This window comes from Oryx dammah, unplaced genomic scaffold, assembly GCF_014754425.2.
Source record: "Oryx dammah isolate SB20612 unplaced genomic scaffold, SCBI_Odam_1.1 HiC_scaffold_8, whole genome shotgun sequence".
NCBI lineage: Eukaryota > Metazoa > Chordata > Mammalia > Artiodactyla > Bovidae > Oryx > Oryx dammah.
In genome coordinates, this window is record NW_024070192.1 from 36,961,159 (window position 1) to 36,988,413 (window position 27,255).

The 27,255-nt window shown below is 53.2% G+C and overlaps 2 protein-coding genes across 2 annotated transcripts in view; one reads left to right on the plus strand and one right to left on the minus strand.

Moving 5' to 3' along the window:
* The window catches only part of CUNH17orf100 (chromosome unknown C17orf100 homolog), a 36,098-nt gene extending 21,368 nt beyond the window's left edge, over positions 1-14,730 (plus strand). The window contains exon 3 of the mRNA XM_040243697.1: positions 14,383-14,730. The gene's annotated coding sequence lies outside the window, so the exon portion shown is untranslated. The remainder of the gene's footprint in view (positions 1-14,382) is intronic.
* Positions 844-27,255, minus strand: SLC13A5 (solute carrier family 13 member 5). The gene is made up of 12 exons (XM_040243695.1): positions 27,076-27,255; positions 21,359-21,487; positions 20,959-21,095; positions 18,426-18,613; positions 17,260-17,425; positions 15,562-15,684; positions 11,738-11,947; positions 10,664-10,764; positions 9,517-9,635; positions 7,370-7,531; positions 4,184-4,321; positions 844-3,038 (listed from the first exon to the last, which is right to left on the minus strand). The coding sequence occupies exons 1-12, from the start codon at positions 27,175-27,177 to the stop codon at positions 2,913-2,915; spliced, it is 1,701 nt and encodes a 566-aa protein (XP_040099629.1). The 5' UTR covers positions 27,178-27,255; the 3' UTR covers positions 844-2,912.

A 27,255-nucleotide genomic window follows, 5' to 3' on the forward strand; every position in this document is an offset into this window, starting at 1 on the left:
AAAGATGCATCCTAATTGGTCTCATGGTATTCCAGTTCCCCTTTGTCAGTGATTGGCCTCAATGTGGGCATATGATTTAGTTCTGGCCCACAAGACATAAAAGGAGGGTTGTAGGGGCTTTCTGAGAAAACTTTTGCTCTCCTACTAAAAGCAGAAAATGCAGTAGGCACCATCAGCCCCCATCCCGTACACCTGCCCTCAATGCAAGTATATATAGTGTGAGAGTCAAGCGTGACAGTAAAGCCACAGTATCCTTAAGATGGCAGAGTGGATGGTCAAGCCTGAGTCTTTGGTGGTCCAAGTGAGCTGCTGGTCCTGTGCCAGCAACTGTCTAGCTCCAGACTTCTTATTAAGTAGACATTAAATGCCCTTAATACGATGGCATCATTGACTCAATGGACATGAGTTTGAGCAAACTCCAGGAGATGGTAAAAGACAGGGAGGCCTGGTACACTGCAGTCCATGGGGTCACAAAGAGTTGGACACGACTGAGCAACTAAACTACAAATGCCGCTCATAATTTAAGTCACTGCTAGCTAAGTTTCCTCTTACTTGCAGCTGAAAGCAATCCAGATCGGCACTGGCCACAAGTATTAGTGCAGCTCCAGCCAAGTTCAAGAAAAGCTGTTTAAAAACAGCCTTTGGTCAGCCTCCTCGACCTTAGAATCTGCTCTCCTGAAGCACCACCCAGCTTTCTTATCATTCCTCAATCAGATGGAATCTCCCCACCCTTTCCCCCAGGCCACCACATCCTCCCCCATCAGCTCGGCCAGTCTCACTCATCCTTCACTGCCCACCTTGGATGACCTTCACCGGCCTTGCTCACTTACCACCAGGCGTGCATCCAGTTGACCATACTGATCATTTATTTACTAATCACACTTGCGGTGGCCTGCTGTAGTGGCAGCGCTGGACCCAGCAGGCTGTGCAAGTCCTCGGAGCCCTCACTGCGGGGGCGGGGGGCAGGGCAGACATGTCAGCAGCAGCAATGTAGGGAGTCGTGATAAAGGGGTGGTGCGGTTTCACCTTGGTGGGAGAGCAGGTGGCCCATTTCCACGCTGCTCTCTCCAACCAAAGGCTTTGTTTCTTCTAGGGCAAAGACCAGCCCTATCTGTTCCAGGACAGCTCTGAGCCCATCTCAGAGGAGGCAGCAGCAAGGGGCTCTTGTTGATGATCCCTGAGCAGACAGGGCCTTGGGTAGACCTGCTCTTGGTCACCCACCTTTCCCTACAGGCCCTACAAGGCCAAGGCCCTTAATGGCTAGAGGAAGCAGCAGTGGATGTATTGGTGGCAGGTCTGAATCAGAACCTCAGCCGCCACTAACTGGATGTGTGACTACTGGACACGATGTGGCCTCTCCGAGCCCCAGTACTAATGAAAGAAAGAGGAGGCTAATAACACCTGCCTATCTCACAGGCTGCAGCAAAGATTGAATGAGATCATTAGCAGGGTGCAGGGAGGCCTGGCACACTGGAAGTGGGCAATGTGTAAGTGTTCATTCATCCACCTGCCTCTCCCCACCCGCCGTCCTGCACACAGCAGAAAGCCAGAGACAGCCTGGTGTGCCTTCCACTGGAGACAGGATGGTCAGGACTCACCCCTCCGCCCCCCGCAAGGAACCAGCTGGTATACGCTTGGTCCCCGAGTAGAGAGAGTGGGAGTCTTTAGGTTCCCAGGGTTTCTCCTGCTCTGAAAAATACCATCAGTGGCACAGCACAGGAAGGAAAGAAAATTGGGTTGGTGGGCAAGAGGACAGGACTCCCTCATGCATCTCTCCCTGAGGTTCTGAGGGTTCCCAGGCCACTCTGGAGTCTTGGTCACACACTTCAGGTAGATTCACGCATGGGCAGGGGCTGTCTGCTCAGGGACCACTGGACAAAGCTGGTTCTCAGCGATGCTCTCTCAGTACCAGGCTTGGCTGCCGAGGCCAATCAGCAAAGGGAGCTTTCCCCAGAGGAGCCCAAACTCTGGCCTGACAGACAGACTCTGAAGGAAGCCTGCTCTTGGTGGTTAATAGCTATCCATCCCCCTGCACCTGCAGGTGAGGGTGGACCTAGGGCTCCAGCCATGGGCCCAAAGGAGCCTGTATGTAGTGTGACCACTGCCCATATATACTGTGACCCCAGGTGTCATGGGGCAGGAAAGCATCTTCCGGAAGAGACAAACCTGCTGGGGAGGATCCCAATAAATGTCAGCCAGACCACAAAGGGGTCTGAGGAGGTGTCCTGCAGAGCTGGGGAGGGGGTCCAAATCGTCAGTTACAGTCGAGCAGATTACAAGTGGGGTGCAGCAGGCAGTGTCATCTGGAAGTTAGCAACTCAAGTTCCTCATCCATGAGTATGGTGGTGGCATCATACTCCCAGTGGTCCCAGGAGGCTCTCGTTCCCACTCTCACTCTAGCAGTGGGGAGCTGCCCAGGACTAGACACTCCATCCCTGGGCTGTGGACTGACCCCTCCTAGTGCCAGGAGGGATCCAAGGCAGCCTAAGGGAAGCTGGGAGAGGCACGGGGCCTGGAAGTTTGTTTTCTCACCTCTCAAGCTGGGATCTGATTCCCATGTGGATGACAAGTGAACCCCAGAGCACAGCCCCAGGGGGCCAGCTCGAGGCTGAGTGAGGACAGGACCCTGACCGTCTCAGAGGTGATGGCAGGCCCCCAGCAAAGATGGATGCCAGCAGACTTATGGCAGGCTCCCTTCACTTTGGAGCCTGCCCTCTCAAAGCCCATCCCCAGCTGAGACCCCAGGCCTGGAGGAAGAGTTGGCCTGTCGGCTGGGTCTGCGTAGGGTGTGGGCATCATGGGGTCACTTTGGGACATGAACCCCAAAGCTCTGTGGCAAGTCATACTGGAAGGTTCAAGAGTCCTTGGGAGGGTGGGGGCCATGGGCATGGTCTTGCAACTCTTCCAAAGACTCAATGTGCTGTCACATTAGCCCAGTCGGGGAATTGGTCCAAGTCAAATATGACCCGTCCCCAGGTGTTGATGGCCAAAAATACACAGGTGATTCCAATGACGTTCATTATTAGTCCTGTTTTCATCTGGAAAAGAACAGGGTCAAAGTTAGCACCCTTGGGTCTGCCAGGCTGCCAGAACAAAGGTGAGTGGGGCACGGGAATCTGTGCTCTGGAGAAGGGAACCAAAGCTGTTGGTTGGGCCTCCCGTCCCCAGGCCAGGCTCTGTCCTCAACCCACCACCAGGCAGAGTAACTTCACGTCCAATACGAGTCATCACTGCTCAAAGCAGCCTGGGAAACAGGCAGGACAGGCAGACTCTCCAGGCCCACTGGGACGCCTGGAAAACTGGGCCTCAGGGAGGCAAGCGAGTTACTGAGGAGCCCTGGTCCAGGGCTCACCCCAGTGCCTTTGCGCTCCCACAGACGCACACCAGCCTTTCCAGAGCCTGAGCTGCCTTCTCTGCGTGGTCACTAATCCCTGCCCTCAAACCCTGTGGCCAATTTTTCACTGGGGATCAGAATTGAGCCTGCAGTCCCTGGTTTCCGGGACTGCCCTCTGTGTGAGAATGCCCCATGGAGTCCCAAAGATACCCAGGGGCGGTGCTGAGATAACTGACACCTGACTGGGTCAGGGGACGGTCCCTCTTCACTGGCCGCCCCTGTTTGCACACGCGTCTCCCCATTCTGCAGCTGCAGACCTGCCCTCCTGCCAGAAGAGTCCCTCCTTTGGCTACATTTGTTTCTAGGGCAGTATCTGCTCCTCCCAGGCAGTGGTGTCCCATCCCCAAGCCCCGCCCCCCACCTACCTGTCGCCACCGCCTCCACCACCTCCACCTATAGCCTCTATCAGTCTCTTTGGCTGCCATTCGTCTTTCCCCTATTCTCAGCCTCGCCCCTCCTGACTCTCCTCTTGGGTTCTTGCTAATTTGTGAAGTCTACATTGGCCATATGGAACCCCCACTCTCACCCCTTCCAAGTGCTCAGTGAAGGTTCCCCTAATAGCTGCTCAAGCACCTACAAATGGGAGATTCTGTAACCCACCTCTCAGCTTTGGGAGACAGAACAGTCTATGAAATAAGAGATGGTGTCAGAAAAGAAGAAAAAGTTGCCTATAAGTGCAAAGAAGGAGTTAGGTCTGGACATTTGGTCCCAAGCTATTTAACATCACAGGGCATCCCTCAGGACCAAAGGGTCACAGCTGATGCGAGTGAACAAAAGTGGTGGCGTTACCATGTCGGAAACCTTGAGGTGTCCATAGGAAAACACGATGGCATTAGGCGGGGTGGCCACGGGCAACATGAAGGCAAAGGATGAACTCAGCGTACAGGGGATCATGATGTACAGCGGGTTGAGGCCAATGGAACGAGACTGGAGAAAAACACAGCACCGCAATGTCACAGACGCAGAAAACAAAGCTCCCGGGACCATCAGTCCGAAAAGTGTTTCCCTAACATGCTAAGTGCGTTCCCACCTCTGTGCCTTTCTCCTGCTGGGTCCTCTACCCTTTGCCACACCTGGATAGTAACTCTGCTGGACCCTGAAGGCTAAACTCCCCAGCACGCCTTTTTGAACCCCCTTGATTCATTCAACATCTATTTCTTGGGCACCTACTATATGCCAGAGACAGCTGGGTGCTCCTGCCGCCCATGTGTGCACATCTGTCTGTCCTGACACAGAGAGCCTGGAGGGCAGGGACCACGTCTCTCACCTGTGTGTGTGCCTCAGTATGTATGTGTTTCTACACACATTTGGGTTCATTTTGCATGTGGAATTTGGTATCCATCTTTTTTACTCTCAAGCTTAAAATTCAGCCACACCTACTCTGTCTAGCACAGAGTAGACAGATGCTCATAAATATTTGTTGAATAAATCAGTGATATAATTTGTAATGTCTGTCAATATCTGCCAAAATGAATAACCCATCATGTGGGTCTACATGCACTTGAGGACAGACACACACGCAGAGCCGTTGGGTGCAGCATTGTAACAGCAAAACACACAGGAAACGGTCTCAACAGCCATCAATAGCAGGATGGTCAAATAAAATACATACGCACAAACAATGGAATCATTTGCAGCTGTAAAGAATTGAGTAGGTTTTACATTTTAACAATGGAATGATCTCTAACACGTATGATAAGATTTAATATATTAAGGTGCAGAACAGGACTATGAAATGCCATTTTTTAAAGAGAGGGTGCGCATGTGTGTGCATGCTTGCACATATGTGTGTGTTACACATCCAGAAAGATATCTCAGAAATTAACAATAGGAGTTATCTCTAGGGAGGAGGCTAGAGGGTAAGGGGCTGTATGCTGTTTATATTATTAGACATTTTTCAGCCATGTGTATGTACACATTTGAAAAATTACATGTCCCCATTTTATGAAGTATCCTTCAAGACTATGCTTTTTTAATGACTTAATAGTATTCCATTGTATGAATATGTGACATATTTCACCAAGCCCCTACTATTATGGAAGTATTTTTTAATCACAATTCTATGATGTGCATCTTTATGGTATAAACTTGTAAGCATGTCTAATAATTTTCCTAAGATAGACTCCTGAACATAAAATTCCCAGAGTCAAGGGGTGTGAGAGGGTTTCAGGTTACAGTTCCTATGAGTAAACAGGTCTCGAAAAAGGCTGTGCCAGTTGCATCTCTCTAGGATAACTAAGAGGAGCCAGTTTCCTTCCTGGTTTCCCTCATGATGTATGCGCCCCACGTGTCTCTGGGCCCAGCTGGGAAGTCACCACCTTCCCCTTGCCCACATGTGGTGCTGAGCCAGGATTGTGAGGCCTGTGGGGAATCTAACTCAGGGCTTCTGATTCTAGAAAAGCTTGTTTCCGAAAGGCCTGACCACCCACTCCAATGAAGACCCTCATTTATCTGACTGGTCTGGGAGTGAAAGCCAGGCCTCTGTGAGTGGAGGGAGTCCTCACTACTGCATGACCGACATCAAAAGAGGCTCCTTGGCATCTTTACATTCTGGGCCACCTACTGAGGGGTGGGGGAGATGGGCTCTTCCTAACTCTTCCATCTTCACTTGGAAAGAAAGGAGAAAGTCACTTGAGTTTGCTTTGTATACACATGGACACCCTGGCAACTGAATGAAAATTTACCAACTTCAGTCCTGTGCTGAGGCCTTTGTAAGTCTGTCCTCTGAACTCCAGAACATCAGAGGGTAGTAAGCCCCAGCTTCTCCCAGGCTCATTTCCCATCTACAGAGGGTTTTCACAGCCCTCATCCTACTTGACCCTCAGCGCACGCATAGGAGAAAGAACTTGAGTGATGTGTTTGGAAGATCCTGAACTTGATCTCAGGTCTTCTGACTCGAAACCTAGGCCTTTTTCTGTGCCCCCTTGAGTTGGTACTGCCATGTGATGAGTGACAGAAGGAAATGCAAGAAAAGATGGCAGTCGAGCTGCCTATACACTCTGCTTTCTTCTCAGGCCCAACTCAAAACTACGCTTGCCCAGAGAACACAGTTCCTTAGCCTGACACTCAGCACCCTCATTCACAAGCTCTCTAGGCTCAGTGCACACTGCTCCATGATACCTGAGCTTGCCAAGCAGGGCTTCTGGGAGTTTTCAGTCATGCAACCATTTCCTTTACATGGGCTTTGTCCAGCTGGGTCCTCTGTGCCTTTGTCCTGCTGGGTCCACTATCCTTTTCCACTACCTAGGCCTACCTTGAGGTTGGAGATGGCACCCCACTCCAGTACTCTTGCCTGGAAAATCCCATGGACGGAGGAGCCTGGTAGGCTGCAGTCCATGGGGTCACTAAGAGTCGGACACGTCTAAGCGACTTCACTTTCACTTTCTTGCATTGGAGAAGGAAATGGCAACTCATTCCAGTGTTCTTGCCTGGAGAATCCCAGGGACGGGGGAGCCTGGTGGGCTGCCGTCTATGGGGTCGCACAGAGTCAGACACGACTGAAGCTACTTAGCAGCAGCAGCAGGCCTACCTAAGACGCCACTACTCCATCTTCGCAGAACATCCTCTCCCCTCCCACCATCCCCAGGCTCCTGTTCCCCCAAGATCTCTTCCTGGTGGGCTCCAGCCAGTGGTGTCCCCTGTCCTGTAGGCCTCCTGCTCACCTGTGCTGCATTCTGAGAGACGCTCTATCATTCCCCCATGGCATCCTTGGTGCCAGCCCTGCCTCCCGAGCTTGAGAAATAATCAATTACATTTATAAACAAATTTAGAGCACTTGGTTCTTGCTGAGCACTTTGGGTCAGCATAGAGGATACGAAGAAGAACCAGCAAAGCACTGAGGGCAGGACCAGGGCCAGCAAGGGCTCAGGGACCTGGGTCTCCAAAGCCTAGCTAGGCTTGGGCCCCTGATGTCACTGCCTCTCACCCAGTCAGCTTCCTATGAAGTGATGACTCTCCCCCAGCCGAGTTTCTTACCATGGAGGCAAAGATGGGCAGGAACAGGGTGGTGGTGGCCACGTTGCTTGTGCACTCGGTGAGCACAGCAATGAGTGAGGACATGATCAAGGTGATGGCTGTCGGGGACACAGTGTGCAAGGGCTCCATCTGCTTGCCCATCCATTCTGACAGCCCTGAAGCCTGGGAAGCACAGGGAGAGCAGTCACCACAGGGCTACTGGCTCACAGTTCCTCCAGAGCCCGGAGGGACCTTCATCTCTCTCCGAGGAGCTCAAACCAGACTTCACTTCCAATTCTCTTTCTCTGAATACGTACCATAGGTGCTGTCATCCATGCCCACAGTTTCAATCTCCAACCTCACTCTGCTGTCTATGAAATCTGTATCTCCATCCCAGCTGGTCTGCTGTCTGGATTTCCACCCAGAAGTCCCAGGAGCATGTCAGGCTCAACACGACCCAACCTGAATTCACCCCCTCTAGCCCAGAATCTGCTCCCCCTGGGCTCCCCAGCTCAGTGACTAGACTCACCTAGCCTAGAAGCCTGTCCAACCTAGAAGGCTAAGGAGTCATCTTGGGGTCTCTCTCCCCCTTATTCTTTATGCCTGGTGACCATGTCACCCAAAACATCTCAAGTTCATCATCTCCTCTCAGTCTCCCACAGTTCTTGAAGCTCAACAGAATGATTTGAGCCAGAAACTGGGGAATTTATATTGGGGTTTTAGGCTGAGAATAGATTGTCCAGGGAGAGAACGAAAAGTGAACAGATAAGAGGCTAAGGATAGAACCTTCGGGAACACTCATATTTATCAGAGAATAGAGGAAAAGTCCGCATAGGAGGCAGACCAGGAACAGCTAGAGTTAAAAGGAGAGAATGATGTCTTGGGGACGAAAAGAGGAAAGAGTTTCAAAGAGGAGAGAGTGGTCCATGGAGTCCAGTGTTCTGAGCCTGTGTTAGATGAAGGCTGTACAGCATCTGCTGGGTCTCCCCCAAGCCCCGCCCTTCTTGGGCCTCCATTCCAGACATCCCAAGAGATTTTTCCTAAGTGTAGATCTGACCAAGTCACGCTCTGGCTTCAACCCTTCAGTAGCTGCCACCACTTTCAGAATAAAGTCCACACTCCTCATCTTGACCCTCAGTGAAGCCGTTTCTGGAGGTAACACCAGCCTTATTATCTTCTGCTGTTCTTCAGCTAGATTATTTCACACTTACTTCTTTACTCGTGTGTCACTTCTTTCTGAAATGCTCTTCCAGATATGCCCCCTACCTAGGATGGGAAATCCTCAAAAACAGAGACTGCATCTCAATCTCCTCTGTAATTCCTATGCCTGACCTAACAGACATAGTAGGAAGGTTTGATGACGAATGAATGAGAGATAAATAGATGGATGGATGAGTGGATGGAGAAGTGACTAAATGGATGGATATGTTCATTAAAAAAAAAAAAACAGTTATGAACCCACTACTTGCCAGGCTGTCCTAGATACTGAGCAAAGAGCAATAGTAAGATAGACCAAGTTTATCTATAACATTCTATTCCCAGATGGATGGACAGATGGATGAAGGACAGCAGCACCAAGGCAGCTCGTCCCCTCCCTCTCTAGCTCATTTCTCCCCTATTAGGGAAGGAGAGAGGGAAGAAAGTTGCATTTTGGAGGGTATTTTCTTCCAAATGCTGTTCTTTTCTCCCAATGTCACTACATACCTAGCTAGAGAAAAAATTTCTAAATGGCAACTGTATCAACAAAAGAGGTCAGCAGGTAGATGAAGCAAAGGAAATGGTGAAACTATTCACAACGAGTTGAAAGAAAGATTTGCCTTGAATAAATCAAAGCAGAGATCATTATTCCCACAGCCCCCCAGGAGACTTCCCAGCGACCCCCGCCTCTCTTGGCTAACCACGATTGTTCACTCATCTCTGAAATCAATCAGAGAGCACTCTCTCGGTTCCAGGTACTATGCATGATGCAGGGTTTGCAGATGACAAGACAGAGGCACTGTCCTCCTGAAATGTGCAATTACGCAGAGGAGACAGACAAAGAAACACAGAGGCAGAGCCCTGGGGTGCTGGGAAGGAGGGGTGCAGAGGCTCTGAGCTGCCCTCCCGGTGAAGGAAGAGGCCCTAGGTAGCCCCCCACCCTGTCCCCGCCCCGCGAGTGGAGAAGTTACCTCGCATCCTTTAGCCACAGCGAAGCCACCGCCCAGGAGAAGCACGATCCCCCAGGGCACTTTCTCCTGGGCCACCTTCCAATTCAGCAGTGGGGGTGGGTAGAATGGCGTTTTCCTTTCTGAGAAGAGACGATAAAAACACACACATACATTAGGAATTCCAGTGGTGGTCCAGTGGTCAGGACCCTGCGCTTTCACTGCTGATGGCCATAGGTTCAATCCCTGGTCAGGAAACTAAGATTCCACAAGCCACATGGCACAGCCAAAAAAAAAAAATCACACACAACCCAGAGCAGCATTAGCAAGCAAAAGAGATAAAAGTGATCTCATCAAGGGGGCATAAAAGCCTACAAGGACAATGAGTACCATCTCATAGCTGTAAATCAGCTAAAATTTACAGTAATCACTACATCGACTGCTGGTAAAGACATGATATATTAAAGCTATGCTCTGGTAGTGTTATAAATTGGTACAGCCTGTTTGAAAAGCAATCTCCCAATACATTTTAAAAGCCTTTAAGACATATATACTCTTTTACCCCAGCACCATCACTGCTAGAAATTTATCCTAAAGAAGAAACACCCTCAAAGAAAAAGCTATATATACAAAAGCATTCATTTATAATAATGAAACATTCAAAATAGCCAGAATGCTCCATAACAGGGGAATGGTTACAGCCCCCTGATACAATATAATGCCATAATTAAGAAAATAAATTTGAAGACTGCAACAGTAACAGGAAATGTTTATAGAATAACTACAAACAGAAACATGAAAACAAAATGCAACAGAAAACAGATTGAAATATGTTTTGATTATAGCTATATAATATCTATATGCATATTAACAAAGACTGGGAGGAAGAGAGAAACCCCCCAAATACTGATGGCATCATGGGAAAATCCCTTTCTGTTCCTCTTATAAAATAAATAAGATTTCAAATGCTTAAAAAGCAAAAGAAGAGGTCTTGCACTAAACAGTACCCGGGGAAGTCTTGGAAAACACCCAGTGCCCAGACTCTGTAATCTAGCCAGGCCTTTGCTACACGGTGAGGTTTTCTCCCTCCTGGGCCCAGAGAACCTCATGGAGACCCTTTGCTGCCAGGGCCCCAACCCTGATGAGCGGGAGGCCAGGACAGGAGCCTTACCTTCCTCAGTCTGGTTGCAGAAGTTGAACTTGGGCCTCTGCGAAGGCATGATGAATAGTAAGATGGCCACAAAGACGGCCACAGTGGCATCGGAGGCGTACCTGGGCAGGGACAAGCACGTAGGGTTAGCCCAGCTTGGCTGGAGTGACAGTCACACAGCGAACCTGCTCTGTGTCTGAATGCTCCTACGTGAGGAAGCTGGCTCCTCTGAGAAAGAAAACTGATACTCCGGACTTTGCTGGTGGTCCAGTGGCTAAGACTCTGTGCTCCCAATGCAGGGGGCCTGCATTCAACCCCTGGTTGGGGAACTAGATCCCACATGCTGCAACTAAAGCCAAATAAATAAATAATAAAAATGAAAAGAAAGAAGAAAGAAAAGAAAGAAAATTGATACCCCAAAGGCCAAGATCAGGGGTGCTGAGATAGACTGAATCCAGGCTGGAAACCAAGACCCCTACATTCTTGGCCTGGCTCTGCCACCATCTTTGAGTGACCCTGAGCAACTCATGTCCCTCTCAGCCTGTGTTGCTCTGTAGGTGAACTTTGTGCACTCTTCTCAACCAGATTTTCTGGATTCTGGGGTCACCAGGGCGACCACAAGGACTCTGGGGCTACCCCAAGCAGACCTTCAGAATGAAATAAGGCACTAATAGGTGGCTATCTCTCAGACATCTTCCGCCTTTTCTAGGATATGCATGGTCTCAACTTCTCTTCCTTTCTGATCACGACTTAGCCAGAAGAGAGGCTCCATATCTCCCTCTTGCCGAGTCTCTCTCTAAAGAAGCTTCTGGACCCTGGATGTGCGTCTCCAGAGGGACTCATCCGAATCTGGAGCAAGATAAGAAAGGAAAGCCAGGAACAGAGACTGGAAAACCGGAGCAATGGCGCCCCAGCCCTTGCCCAGCGAACTTCTATCACAGCCTGGCTGCTCTGAGGGACCACAAGAACACATCTGTGAGCTTGTCGGGAAGACTGGTGAGACAAAAGCAAGTCCGGAAACCAACAGAGCGTTCCAGAACTGGACGGCAGAAAAGGAGGAGAGCCACGGAAGGTGCTGCGGGGGGAGCCACTTACTTTGTCTTTCCCTCTGCCCAGGCGATCGACACCCAGCCGGGCATGAAGCCGGGGTCCCGGGTGAACCAGAGGCCAACCAGCAGAAAGAAGCAGAGCAGGACGTTGATCTCAGCAAAGGAGAGGGGCCCCAGCTTCCTGTACTCTGCCCACAGCACCTCGTGGGCAGACTTCTCCTCGCTCTTCTTTTCCAGGCTGCAGCCCCAGGACAGACTAGAGGAGGCAAAGATGACAGGGCGGGGAGAGTGTGTTGGTTGGCCCGGGACCATCACCAGGGGGCCTTGAGCAAGTCCCTCCCCACTCCACGTCTCTGTCATCTGCCCACTCGACTTCACAGGACATAGTGGCAAAGTCTGTTTTGTGTGCCCAGCATATGTCCCAGGGTGCCCCCAGAACTGGAGGGTGCCCCCAGAGGAAGCCTGAGAAGGCACAGGTCGGATGGCCAGTCTAGATCGAGAATCAGGAAGAGAGGATGGCCAGTAGGGTGGGAGACTGAGCGAAATGAAGTGGGGATGGACAGGAGCAGAGGGGGCAGAAACAAGCAGAGTTGAAGCCACCACTGGCAAGGGCGTCCTGGCCGGTACCAGTCGCCTAGAGGCCAGCTGCTGCCATCATCTAGGGGACGCTGAGAAATATGGAACCAGCTCACGGTGGAGCCAAGGCACCCTCACAAGCTCCGTGTCTTCCTTCTCCCACTGCGGCCTGGAGCTGCTTTCAATGGTACTGGCATGCCAGTCCTCATCATCAGGTGGCTCTGGAGGACACACGGAACAAGGACAGGTCCCAGCAGCCTGGGTCAGGCAGGAGTAAGGTGGGTGCTTACATTCCAAGAAGCTGAGGCATAGGATTAGGGACCCAGCAGACTCGGGGCTGGAAGTGAGTGTGACTAAGGCAGGGGGAGAAACCAGCCAGGTCCTGCTCTTGGATGGGCTCCCAAGGGACAAGAGCCCATTGGCTAACACACCTGCCCAGGGCACCCTGCAGCACATCTCCCTGGGGAGGATACCTAGCCTTGGGGAGAGCTGATTCATTGGAACAGACCCTGACACTGGGAAATATTGAGGGCAGGAGGAGAAGGGGGCAATGGAGGGTAAGATGGTTGGATGGCATCACTGATTCAATGGACATGAGTCTGAGCAAACTCTGGGAGATGGTGAAGGATGGGAAGCCTGGCGTGCTGCAGTCCATGGGGTCACAAAGAGTCAGATGCACCTGAGCGACTAACAACAGAAGTCTTGGGGAGGGACTGGCTGGGGCCACTGGCACACAGAATGCCGACCCTGAGGAATCCATCAGCCTGAAGGTGGTGGCAAGGCCAAGCTGATTGTCACTAGAGAGCCTTCCCTTCTGGGAGTCTTTCCTGGGACCCTAAGTCAGACTTGCAAGGAACACAGGAGTTGCAGAATAGGTGCCGAGGTGCTGAATCCTGGAGCCAGGGGAGAATGCAAACTGCCTTTAGGAGGGTGAGAGCCAGCCTGGGGATGTGGCACAGCCTGGAGCAGGGGCTCAGGGATGTTTGGAGACATCCTCCGTGGTGCTCAGGGTTTAGGAAAGGACGCGACGAGGGTGGGGGCTGGGAACTCAGGTCTACACAGCCCGCCAGGATCTCCGCTTTGGACAAGAGGCCAGGCCGTTTATCCCCAGGGTCACCCCAGGGACACCTTCTAGATCATCCAGCAGGGGGATGGCTCCGCTGGGGGGGGAGGGGGCCTCTCTGTCCTTGCCCCCATGGCATGAGAGTCTGTGTTCTACCTGCCACCAGTCTACTGCCTCCTGTAGTTCCCAAGACTCTGGGGCAGGGCCGGAAGCTGCAGGCTTCCAGAACAGGAAAAGAGGGGGACTCTGGTAGCCGCCCAGCTCTTTTCTGATGCTGGCGACCCATCCTGACAACACAGCAGCTGCAGACTCTGGGGCAGCATCATATATTCAGTTGTCCAGTGCTGGCCCTGCCGTAGTGCTGCTGCCAGGCCTTCAGGCCCCTCTGAGGCTAAGCGTTCCACGCTTATCTTTGGGTTAGTCCACCTGGTGACCTCTGGGCTGGCGTGAGAGCAAGGCGGGTGGATCCAGCCTTCCTGTGGGTTTCGGGGGGGGGCGGGGGGGGTGCACAGTATCGTTCTGCGGTAGAATGGCCTTCCTTGAGATGCTGATGAACGGGATAGACATGCTGCTGGAGAGGCCAAGGGACCCCGAGCCCTGGAAGGGGTCCGGAGAACCCTCCTCCCTGACTCAGAGCTTAGCCTGATGAGGAGGGCTGGGTGTAAGCCAGCAATAATATCCCACGAGTCCTGAGAGGTCCTGGGGTAGACCTCCTTGGCTGGACGTGGCCTAGGAAGCTGCCCATAAACTCTGGAAGATCCATTTTATCTGAATCAGGCTGGAGGGAATGACCCTGACATTGTTCTCCATGACCAACCAGATTAGGATTCAAGCTGGGCAGCCAGGCGCCTAAGGGAGCAGCTTCCCTTTCAAGAGGGGGTCAGGACACGGAGCAGGGTGGGGATGTGACGGAGGCCTGAGTGTACCTTTATCTTTTTATTACAGCTGCTCTGATTATGAATAGAGTTTTTGTTTTGCTGTAGTTTTCAAGACAATTCCTCCTTCGGAAGAAAACTTAACCAAAATGCCCCCTTTTCCCCATTAACTCACAGGTTTTCGTGGGCATCTTTGCCTTTCATCTCTGAAGTCTCCTCTCTCCTGCCACATAGGCCTGTTTTTCATCGGAGCTCAAGCTCCCTGTGAATCAAGGCACAGAGCACGTGGCTCACGGAGATAGGTCCGTGCCTTTAAAAATGACAGCTACAGGGACTTCCCTAGTGGTCCAGGGGCTGAGACTCTGCACTCCTGATGCAGGGGGCCCTGGTTTCACCCCTGGTCAGGGAACTAGATTGCGCACACCCCTATGAAGATCCCATGTGCCACAGCAGAGATCGAAGAATCCCAAGTGCCGTAACTAAGACCGGGGGCAGTCAAATAAATAAAAATAAATTTTTAAAAAATTAAAAATGACAACAACATTTTGAGGTGTTTGTCAGCCATGCGTCATGATTTCTGTGCACAGCCTGGCTGCTGTCAAGGTTGACCTCGGTGAACCATGCCTGTGTGCTGGGAACCAGAAGGTAAACTTTGCAGAAGTGGCGTGCTTCTGGGAACATTGTGAGCATTCAGTAAATCTGGGCTTGGATTGATTGGGACGCTCTCAGGCCATCTGCCGTGACCTGTCCTAAAAGACACTTGGGGCCAAGTGGAAGTCTGTCCAGTTCTACACCAAGAACAAGTGCTCGTTAATTGCTTTGACTCCCGTTCAATGGTGCACCTGCCCCTTCTCCCCGGGCTGGGCGCTGGGTGGTGGGGGAGGGGGTCAGAGAGGACTTACCCGCAGGCCACAGAGGAGCTTGCGGTGGGGGGAGGCACTGGAGCATGACTGCAGGTGCCGGGGTTGGGGGGGCAGAGCCTAGAGTGTCCAGGGAGGCCTGGAGCAGCGAGCAAGCTAGCAATCATCAGAACTGGAATGGCGGGGGGCGGGGTGGGGGGAAGCTGGGAAAGGAGTTGCCGAGGAAGAAACGTTCTAACTGGCCTTGAAGATTGAGGAGGCTGGAAGGGAGGAAGATAGGGAATGGCATTCCGGGGAGAGGGAACAGCATGTGCAAAGGCATGGGGAGCCACAGGAGTGGCAGGAAATGGAGGGCAAGCCAGCAGGAGATGGGGCTGCTGAGAAATGGTCGGAACCGGACAGGGAGCACTCTCTAGGCTCAGCTGCCGAGCCAGAGGGCTTTGCTGCAGGACCCGGCACAATCAGACCCACTACGGTGTCACCACCTCAGACTTACTCGAATCTCATGTACACGAAGCGGAGCCACAGCCAGGAGAGCAGGAGCATGATCAGCATGTTGGGGAAGGCGAATCCGAACCAGGAGGCGAAGTTCACGACGTCTTTGCTGTCCGGAAACAACCTGATGGGAGCAGCGCCAGTCCCGTGGCCAGTCTCCACCAGATGCTGGCCCGGGAGAGCGGGCAGGCCGGGCCCTCTGGACAGAGGCTGAGCTACAGCCGGGCCCCAAGAGGTGGCCTGAAGCAGGGGCCCCAGAACATAGCCACGCACAAGACAAGCCTGAGGTGTGACCAACCGGCCCTCCTAGGGGTCCACACCTGGCTGAGAAGCACGTGAAAAGCAAGGCCCTTCAGTCCAGAAGAATATACCTTTGTATACACATAACTGGCCAATAGCTCCAGGGGGTCCACAGATTCCTCAGAATCATCCGGTGGGTGTGGGCTTTCACAATAGAAGGGCCCCCTTAAAAGATCAAATCTCAAAAGCTTCCCAGGGTGGAATCAGACAATGTTTCCTGGGGGCTGGAAGAGGGTCACTTCCACCCCCAGCCCCAGGCACTGATCCCTTTAGCCCAAGAGTGAAGCGGCATAGAGCTTCCCTGCTGGCTCAGCAGTAAAGAATCCACCTGCCAATGCAGGAGGCGTGGGTTCGATCCCTGGATCAGGGAGATCCCCTGTAGGAGGAAATGGCAACCCACTCCAGTATTCTTGCCTGGGAAATCCCATGGCCTAAGGAGCCTGGTGGGCTACAGTCCATGGGGTTGCAAAGAGTCACGACTGGTCAACTAAACAACAACATAGCCACAGAGTTTTTCTCACTCAGCGCAGACAGGCAGCTTTGCCCAGAGGAGCTCTGGGGAGAAGCATAAGGCTATCATTACAGAAAACACTTGCAGTAGCAAAGCGGTCTGCTTGTTCCATCTCAAGTGTCCGCCCTGCCAGGCTTCAGGCCTGCCCTTCCCGCCTCCAAGCTGCCCTCCCCACCCCTGTCCAGGGTGCTTGTCTGCACAGGATGGGCACCACCATACTTCTGTTCCTTCTCTCTGTACCTACTGTGATTTGTACTTACATTCATTAACACATTTACATGACCCATCAGAATTCTCCAGGCATCTGCTACCCTCAGTTGCCCTCGAGTATCCCACTGGCAGGCCCCAGGACCCTCTCACTTCTGTGATCCCAGCCTCACAAGACCAGGCACAGAACTGAGTGAGTGAGTGAGCCGGTGAGGCACCAGCTGACCTAACTGCTAACCTTTCCCAACGTCATAGGACCATCATCATTAAAGAGCAAGGTCGTGAACCAGCTTTGAGGGGAGTATCTTTAGAGGTGTCTGTTTTCTACAAGTTTTAACCAAGGACCCTGCTTGTTGGACTATGTTGTCGTTTCCCATGACTGGCTCTGGGTTCAATCCACATTCCCCTTCTGAGCAAGAATCCTGAGCCCGGGAAAGAAAGGTGGGACTTGGCCCAGAGCGAAAAGCAGCCCTGTCTGTGGACATCAGCTCCCCGGCTGTGGGGTCCTGAGCGTGTGCAGGGAGGCTGGGCCACAGAGGCTGAAGGCAGCCCATCCTCCCTGCTCTGACATGTCCCCCCAGCCCTGGGGCCCAGCTGAAGAGGAGGCAGAGGTGGGTGGGCCCCTCCAGCCCCGTCCCTCTCACCCTGTTACTGTCCCCAAAGTCATGGCCAGCGACTCACTCTTGCATCTGGCCCAGTAGCACCACGTTGGGTCCCGTCCCAGTCAGGGTGGCGGTGCCTCCGATGCTGGCCGAGTAACATATGCACAGGGTCATGGCCTTGCACACGTTCTTCCTGTTGACCTCCTGCTGCTTCACAGAGGGACCTTCCAAAGTCGCTTGGTTCCCTGTGGTGGGCACACCGCCATGAGCTGAGCCAGCCCAGCTCCAGCTCCAGCTCCTGACCCAGCTGCTGACTTGAGGCTCTGGGCATGCCGGCTCTGCTGGCTCTTCCCCCAGGTTTTCCTTCCTCAGCCTCAAGTCCCAGGCTGTGGTCTGACCCCATCTGCCACCCACAGTCATGTCCCACAGCTCCTCAATGACTTGTGCAAAAACTCAGCAGCTTCAGACACACTCCTTTCTTTCCTGCCTCCTTGCTCTCACTCAAGATGTTCCCTTCATCTGGTAGGAGTAGGGGCAGGGGGTAGTCCCAAATCCATCTCAGACATCCTCTCTTCCTAGCAAGGCCTCTCCCTTTTCGGCACTTCCTCTGTGTCTGGTTTATGGCATTCTGTGGCCTCTCTCAAGTCAGATGAACTGACCGAGGGGCCTCTTGAGCCCACCCCACCAGGCTCTGTGAATCTGCAGTATGAGGGTGTCTGCTTCATCTCTGCAGGCCAGGACCTGGCCCAGGGTCTGGCCATCAGCACAGGCCCCGAGAGGCCATGCGGGGCCCTAGGGATGAACAACGCAGAGGAAAGACACAGGCACTCTGAATTCCTTGAGCTCAGTGTCCAGCAGGGAAGCCAAGGTGTGACCACCAACCCCAAAACCTGTGGGAATAGAGTGGCGGAGGGACTTGGCTCGTTCAGAGGAGGCCTCCCTAAGGATGAGAAGGGGTAGAAAGGATTCCAGGGCATCCAGTAGGTGCTCAAAAGATACCCAAATGAATAATCACATCAACACGTATTGACTTCTGTGATGGCAGGAACAGATGCAGGGGGAACTTGCTGTAAGCTCCACGAAAAGATGGAACTTTTATACACTAATCGCATTCCTAAAAGTTAGGAAAATGGCATTTCAAAGTATTTCTCTATGTGCTTGTGAAAAAAGAGGGCTCCAGAAAGCAGGGGAGGTGGCTCAAGTTTTTGGAAACAGAGGAGAGGACTGCCCTGGCCAGGGGCTCACCTGGCAGCTCGCCGGCCTTGCCCTTTTCTGCCAGCTCCAGGGTCCCCAGGCTGGCCTCGGTGGCTGCACTCGTGGCCTCCATCTGCTGCAGCACGGCCTCCACGATGGGCACCATCATGGCCGTGGTGGCCGTGTTGCTGATCCACATGGAGAGAAAGGCCGTGGCGCCCATAAAGCCCAGCATCAGCCTGCAGAGGAGGGGCAGAGAGGAAAGCCAGAGAATTCCCCACCCCCAGCCACCCCCAACCCCTAGAGAACTAGGTCCTGCCCCCTGCAGGGACGCCAGGGCCCAGCACCAGGGTGCAGAGGCCTGTTTGGGACTGGATAGTCTAGGAGTGATGCCGTGTTAATACCTCCCTCCCCACCTCCCTCCCTCTGCCACTCTCCACAAACATTACTGACGTCTACTCTGCTGGCTACTGGGTCACCACGAGGCCTCAGCTCCCATCGTGGCTCTAAGGAGCTCACGCTCTAGCAAGGGAAGCACAGGCATGCAGTTGGCGCCGGCGCAGCATGGAGTTGGCCCTGGCACAACCTAGGGGCGCACAGGAGGAGCAGTCCCAGCTTCCCATTTCTACCTGGAGGATTCCCAGCCCCCTAGATCCTGCTCCCCGTGAGTTCAGAAGGCCTACATGGAGTCAGGCTTCCAGGAGGGGGAGAGCCACGAGGGGCCTGGGGAAATGGGACCTCCCTCATGGCTAACCCCCGCCCCACCTTTCCACTCACACACTGTGCCCCCCTCCACTCTGCCGTGGATCAGAGCCCCAGAGAGTACTCAAAAAACATATTTCCTCCCCGTATGGCACCCCACTTTCCACCTCTGTCCCCGTGAGTCATCTGCCTGGAAAACTCCCCTCATGGGTCTTCAGAGCCTTCAGGCAACACCCCTTCTCTGTCACCTCCCCACCAGTTGACACCGGGTAGGGCTGACCACACCCTCCTCTGTCTTCTCTAGGATGCTCCTCCCTGGCTGGAGATGGAACTGTGTCCACCCACGTCTGCCCCATGAGCACGGAAGGTCTGATTCTTCTCCATGGGTCCCACACACTTGGCACAAGGCCAAGAGCAGAAGGCGTTCCAGGGTTGGGGAGCAGGAGGGGGTTGGCTGAATGGAACTCAACTTCTTGGTCCCCACACCCTTCTGCAGTCAGGCCCCTCCCCAGGGCCACTCATTTATTTGCCTGAAGAAGGGTCTGGGGGCTGCCCTGCACTGTGGTTTAACCGATGTCCCTGGAGGTAGACCTCATGGCCTCATAAGTACAAAGGTTGGAAGCCAGGCTTAGAGGAGGGAGCAGTGACTGGGGGGAGCAGATAAGCGTGAATGAACATCCTGGATGTGGTTTGGGAGCAAGACACTGCAGCACACTCCAGAATAAGGTCCACCCGCTGATGGAGAAAAGCCTCCCACTCAAAGGAGCCTAGGAACAAGAATTCAGGAGCCTGCAAGGCCTCATGTTTCTAGGCAATCAGTTCTGATGTGACCCTGAAAACCAATCGCTGGAGGGGCTCGATGTCAAGAAGGGTCACAGGTCAAAGAATCACAAGCCCTTACTCAAGAGAGCTGGGGTACCAAGGGTGCTCAGACACTGGTCTCCCGGAGGGCGGGCAGGTCTCTGCCTTCAGGGCCCAGCACTGTCCTCGACACAAGGACATCGAAGGACAGACTCACTGTGAACTAACCCACCCGCCTTCCCAGGGCTGGGCTGGGTCACGGCAGCATTTAGAAAGATGCATCCTGAGTTCCGGATTAGAGGGGGCAGGGCGCCATCAGACAGGCCAGGTCCAATCCCCATGTGAGGTCAGCAGACCATTTAACCCCTGTCTGCCTCAAATTCCTCATCTACAGAACAGAACATGGGTAATGAGAATAAACCCCAACCCTCAGAGGTGAGGGAAGAGTTAGAAGAGGTGATGAATAAGTCCCTGGTATCATGCCTGGGGTACTGCAGGCACCACAGGGCGAGTCTGCAAGATCAACTCCATGACTTGGCGGGAATGGCCTGTGACCGGTGGGGAGACCTTGGAGAGAGGTGAGACCACTGAGTGGTGGGGGGAAGGTGAGGTGGGCAGCAGCTTTGCAGAGGGAACAGATGTGCCAGCTTTGGAGAGATGACTTTTCTACTTCCCCCTGAGCTAGGTAGTTCAGCCATCTCTTTCCTGCTTTCCCCACAAAACTCCTAAGGGCATCAGGTACAGCTTGATCCAGCCTCCACCCACCTTGTCCCCTGGATCCTGCAGCCTTTCCCCCAAGTAAGTCTTCTGAACATGCAGGGACCCTTGATGAGCAGTCTCCTCTAGATTCAGAGAAACTTTACCCACTGCTGCTTACCATACACCTCCCCCCAGTTGCTCCCCTACTCCCACCATCCTTGCATCTGGCCTCCCTAGCTAAGATTGTAACATGACCCACCCAGGGGTCTGCCTGGCTGCCCTGCCCAGGTAAGACCATGGTCAGCCCTTGCCTGTGAGTCTGTGGCACACATTCCCCTCCCCAGCCTTGGACCTAACTGTGAGAGAGAGGAGGCATAATTACTGTGCAGGCTTGGTCCCCACCCAGAGGAGCGTGCGCAGGGCAATCCTCTTGTGCAGCTTCCAGTGCTCCACGGCCACAGCCACGATGAGACCGCCAAGGAACAGCATGTTGGTATCCTTCATGTACTGGATGCTCACCTGCGGGTGGGCACAGAGGCCGCATCAGACCCGCCCCCTGGCCACACACTACTTGGGCTCAGGGCCACCCAAGTCCCCAGAGACGGGCGAGCAGAACAGATGCTGACTTCAGGGCAGCTTGGAGTGGGGATAGAGGGTCGTGGGTACATCCCTCTGCCAGAGGGAGCCCACAAACAGGGTATGATCTGGTCCCCCGGATCCTACACAGCTGAGAGCTGAGCTCAGAGGATGAGTCATAGGGAGAGATGCTCTGGGGCGCTCACCTGCTTAGAGTCCAGAATCTTGAAGAGTGGGAAAAGCAAGGCAGGCAGGAGGGCAGTGACAGCAAGAGGGATGACTTCTGTGCACCAGTAAACAGCCATGACGATGATGATGTAGGCACACCTGACAAACTGAAGAGACAGCCCTGAGCTCCTGCAAACTGCTGCCACCTCGCTCCCCGGCCCAGAGCACTCAGCGTGGCAGCGGGCACGCGCACCTGTGTGCTCACTCAGCGTGGCAGCGGGCACACACGCCTGCATGCTCAGTCACTCAGTCGTGTCCGACTCTGCAACCCCGTGGACTGTAGCCCACCAGGCTCTTCCGCCCATGGGATTCTCCAGGCAAGAACACTGGAATGGGTTGCCACGTCATCTGATTTGAAAAGTCAGCTCATTGGAAAAGACCCTGAGGCTGGGAAAGATTGAGGGTAGGAGAAGAAGGCAATGACAGAGGGTGAAATGGCTGGATGGTAGCATCAACTCAGTGGACATGAGTTTGAGCAAGCTCTGGGAAATGGTGAAGGATAGGGAAGCCTGGCGTGCTGCAGTCCATGGGGTCATAGAGTTGGACAACCTCCAGGGGATCTTCCTGATCAAGGGATCTAACACGTGTCTCTTACGTCTCCTGCACTGGCAGCTGGGTTATTTACCACTAGCGCCACCCAGGTGCACAGCACAGCTATCTTCTAATTCAATCTTTCTACTGGCATCATTCCACACTGCTGCTTCCTTTCTTTTTTTGCAAATCAGATCGTATCACTCCTTTGTTTAAAAGTCTTTCTTTGCCTTCAGGACAGAAGCTAAATGCTCTAGCACTCTTTGGAGACCTTCTGCCATGGAGCCGGCCCCTCCAGCCACATCTCCTTACTCCCACTTTGAGCTCCACGACCCCAGAGCCATGGTGAGAACGGAGGCCGATGCCCCACCTCCTGCGGCTGCAACACGCTCCCTTGGCCTGGAGACAGAGCTCAGGGCTCAGCTCACTGCTGCTCCTTGGGCATCTCCCCCTTCCTGCCCCTAGCCTGGGTCTGCGCCCTTCCTCTGTGCCCCTGCCTCCACCCCCAGCAAGCAGCACACTGAGTTGGCATTATTTGTTTCACCAGCACCACTCCTGACCCACCCACCCCCTCCCCCAAAGAGTGGAGTCAGCAGTGGAGGGCAGAATCCGTGTCACTCAGCATCCAACACAAGCCTGATACCCCAGAGACACTCAGCAAGTGCTGATTGGAGGAACGACCGGCACAGCATGGGCTGTGACAAACACACCTGCGCACAATCATGGTTTATCATCACCTGAGATAACACGTGTTATATGCATGGAACATCACACAAAGAGACATTCTTTGTCTGGATTGTCTTATCAGTGATAAAATACCCCAGGACACCAGCACCCCAGGACACCTCCCTACTCTGAGGCAGGGTTTCTCAACCTCAGCACTATTGATGTTTTGGGTTAGATGGTTCTCTGTTGAGGGGGAGGGGCCTGTCCTGTGCATGGCAGGGTGTGTGGGAGCACCCCAGCCTTCATCCCACTAGATGCCAGTGGCACTCTCCAGTTGTAACAACCCCAAAGGTCTCTAAACTTTGCCAGATGTCCCCAAGTTGAGAAGGAGAGGGGAGTCAATGCTGGTGACACCACTGGGCTGAAGGCAGGACAACAATGTGGTTAGAAGCCCAGCCTTTGACACCGGGCAGGGCTGATCAGTGATCAGTATCTGCCATTGTGTGGCCTACCTTGTCTTTGAGGTCGAGAAAGAGAGGTAGGAATGATCTGCTGCAGGGGTGGGCAGTGAGGAAGGGGTGGGCAGTGAGGGAGTGTGCTGTAGAGATTTCAAACACAGTTGCTGTCATTAAGTCTTTTGCAACCCCGTGGTTGCAAAACCCCACCAGGCTCCTCTGTCCATGGGATTTCCCAGGCAAGAATACTAGAGTGCGTTGCCATTTCCTCCTCCAGGGATCTTCCAGACCCAGGGATCGAGCCCTTGTCGCCTGCATTGGCAGGCAGATTCTTTACCACTGAGCCACCAGGGAAGCCTCTTAAGCACAGTAATACTGTCTAAAACTCAGTCTCCTTCTTATCATCTGCTGCTGCTGCTAAGTCTCTTCAGTCGCGTCCGACTCTGTGCGACCCCACAGACGGCAGCCCACCAGGCTCCCCCGTCCCTGGGATTCTCCAGGCAAGAACACTGGAGTGGGTTGCCATTTCCTTTTCCAATGCATGAAAGTGAAAAGTGAAAGGGAAGTCGCTCAGTCGTGTCTGACTCTTAGCGACCCCATGGACTACAGCCCACCAGGCTCCTCCGTCCATGGGATTTTCCAGGCAAGAGTACTGGAGTGGGGTGCCACTGCCTTCTCCATACTGTTTCTCTACCTTTTTGTAAACCTATTGTTAACCTTATTATTTTACAACTCAAAATCTCTCCATAAAACCCACTTGTGAAATGTCTTTTGCAATTTGGTGGGAGGAAAAGATTTGTCTCCTACAGAGACTAATATGCTTCCTTTTTGAAAAGAAGAATTATGCAACTTATCATGTGTTCTTTTTTGTCTTGGCTGCCAGGAAGCTCCGAGTCAAATTGTGTGCTCCATCATACGATAGCAATTCTCAATGTCTTTGATAAAATGCTCCTCCCACTCCCAACCCTGGCCCCTCTCCCTGCTTGTTTCATGTCCTCACTTACAAATCAAGGCTTGAAGAGCACCCATTCTAAACATACGCCACATAGAAAGTGATGTGTTTATTATCTAAACGGCAGGTGACACATGTAAGCAATTTTCCCAGACAGTTCCTGGAGGCTCCAAACGTAGCCAATAGAAAGCACACGAGACTAACTACCCACTCTCCTCCATGCTTTTATCAGAAGGCTCAGGAGATGCCCCTGAATAACGTGCTAAGTCACTTCAATCTTGTCCGACGCTTTGTGACCCCCATGGACTGTAGCCCACCAGGCTCCTCTGTCCATGGAATTCTCCAGGCAAGAATACTGGAATGGGTTGCCATGCCCTCCCACAAAGTTGACCCTCCCTCATCTAGAATGCTCCAGAGAGTTGTGGGAAGAGCAGGAAAGGACAGGTGACCTTTGAGAAACCTGAAGAGAGGCTGGCAACCGTGCAGAATGAGATGGGTTCTAATTGCAGATGAGAGCCTGAACCCGAGTGAGCTCAGAGCCTTCTCTGTAGCAGAGAGTATGACCAGAGAAGTACTTCAAGCTGAGCTCACTGTGGACAATGGGATTTAAAGGTCAGCACCCAGCACAGTACTGAGCACAAAGGGTAGCTAAATAAATATGTTAAATGCACAACTGAAGAAAACTGTGGCTTATCATTAACCTAATTATTAAGAAGGGCATCCACGACATATTGTTTAATGGGAAAAGTATAGCTAAAAGAACATACTGTGTGTACATTATGGGATTTGAATATATTTTCATTTTCACTTTATACTTTCCAGACATTAAAAAATTTTAATAACGAATGTATTGTTTATTTAATAAAAAGCAATTTAAAAAAAAGAAAGAACCCAGAGAATGGGTAGAAAAGTGGAGGAGAGATGATGACTGGAAGGAAGCAAGGTGTAGGAGAAGAATAAAAGAAGGAAGCCTGCAGCAGAGAGAGTTCGGGGCACCAATGGAGGGGGACTCACCCTAGGAGTCGCTACCGTCCCCTTGGATGGTGCTGCCCAGGCTACTGAGCTCTCACAGCCTTCCCTGCCACTCTGCCCCTGACCCTGGGCTTCCTTGCAAACTTTGTGGCCCTGAGGGTGGGGGCAGGGAGCTCTTCAGTGGTGACCAAAACAGAAGCTCAAAGGGAGAAAACAAGGAGACAGGGCTCCAGGCTCCCGGACACCTGCCCCACCACCAGGCAAGAGAACACAGGAAGACAGCCTTTGGAATGACTGTCACTGATGGCTCCCCCTTCCCTTGCCTGATCCTCCCTCCCAGCGTAACACACAGACACAGACACAACCTGAGCTGGGGGTCCTAGCTCAGGGTCTCCACTGTATGTTGGAGGGGTAGGGGGCGGGTGGTCTTGGTCACACTCTCCTGGAGCAGGAGGGTCAGCAAAGTGACTGTAATTAGTCCGGGGAACATTACTCCCACCAGCAGGACTCAAATCACAGCTCTCCTGCCTGACTCCCTCCCACAGCCAGTAACAGCCCCAAATCTCTTTCTACAGAGGAAATACTGTGGATCACAGTTGATGTGGCAACTGAAGAGCCACCCTTGTTGGACCTCCTGTCCTCAGCCAAGCCAGGGTCTGTGATCAGCCTACCCAAGGGCTCCTCCTCCACCTAGGAACCAGCATGATCTCTTTTGGCCCCTACGGCCATAAAATGTCAAAACCAAGCCTCCTTGCTCCATTGTACAGATGAGAACATCAAGGCCCAGAGAACACAGGGGCTTGGCTAAAATCACAAGGATGGGTGAAAGGTAGAAGTCCACTTCTCTCGAAGCCTGGCTTCCTGACACCCAGTACAATCCCACTCCTCCAGGACTGCCTTCAGAACGCCCCCCAAAGAGATCCTCTGTTGCCCAAACCTGCCTGGGTTGTGGAGGGTGGGGGGAGCAGAGGTTTCCTGTCTGGGCTGAGAGTGAAAGGCTGAAAGAGGGAATAAGTAAGGAGCAGCCAGCAGCCACAAAAGGTTTCAAAGGGCTCGGGCCTCTGCCAAACGGGCCTCTCACTGCCCAGCGGGGCCTGGGCCAGCGCTCCCGGCACCGCCCCCACCCTGTGGCCAAGGCCATTCATTCTCTGCTTCCTTCCCGGGAGCCCTCGGAGGCCAGGGCTCGGAACGCAGCTTCCCCGCAACCCTGGGTCGTGCCACCCAAGGCGTGAGTTCTGGGAACATGTTCTGCCTCCTGCCGCAGCCACAGCGGGCAGTGAGCAAAAGCAGGCCAACCTGACCTGCCTTTTCAGCTGGGAGCGGCAGCAGGACTCTGATTCAGCTGTGGCTTCCTAGGCTTCAGAGCTGGAAAGAAATGTGCATCATAGATAGGAAAACAGGCTCGAAGGAGGGCCAGAAGGGGACAAAGATAGGACTCAGGATCCCCTGGTGGCTCAGATGGTAAAGAATCCGCCTGCAATACAGAAGACCTGGGTTCAATCCCTGGGTTGGGAAGATCCCCTGGAGGAGGGCATGACAACCTACTCCAGTATGTTTGCCTGGAGAATCCCTATGGACCGGGGAGCCTGGCGGGCTACAGTCCATAGGGTCGCAAAGAATCGGACACGACTGAGCAACTAAGCACAGCACAGGATCCACCAAGGTCAAGACTGTCCTGTCTGTCCCTGAGTGGCCTCAGAAGCCACCTACAGCTGGGAAGTCCCTCACTGAAGAGACAGGAGCGAGAAGGAAAAGACAAGTGCCCAAGCTCCCTGTTGGTACAGGTGACATTTAGGGACCCTGGGGACCGGGTCATGCACCTGGGAAATTCTGAGCCTATGGATGGGCTGTGTGGCCAAGATCTGTGCTAATTTCTAGGTTTGTGTGCTTTCCAAGACGGTTCTTGTTTCCAGGGATCTGTGAATCCCAAGATCCATGCCCCTCAGAATTCCTCGCAGGGCACCTCCCATGGCACCCGGAGCTCCAGAAGGTGCGTGCCCCCGGGGAAGTCGTGCCCGCCCGGGTATCCGTGCGCTCCACCTAATGGTCCCGGGTTTGGTGCCCCATAAGGGGTACCCGGCTCCCAGAAGCCACCATGCTGCCCAGAGACACAACTGACCTTGGCGGGCATCAGAATGATGAGTGGCAGCAGCAGGATCGGGGTGAGGAACAAGATCACGAAGGACTTGAACTTGGAGACATAGCTCAGTGCCGAGGCCATCGCGAAGAGGGAACCTGGCGGGAGAAGCGAGAGAAGGGCAGCCAGTCGTTGCACCGGCTTAAGAAGGGGCCGCAGTCC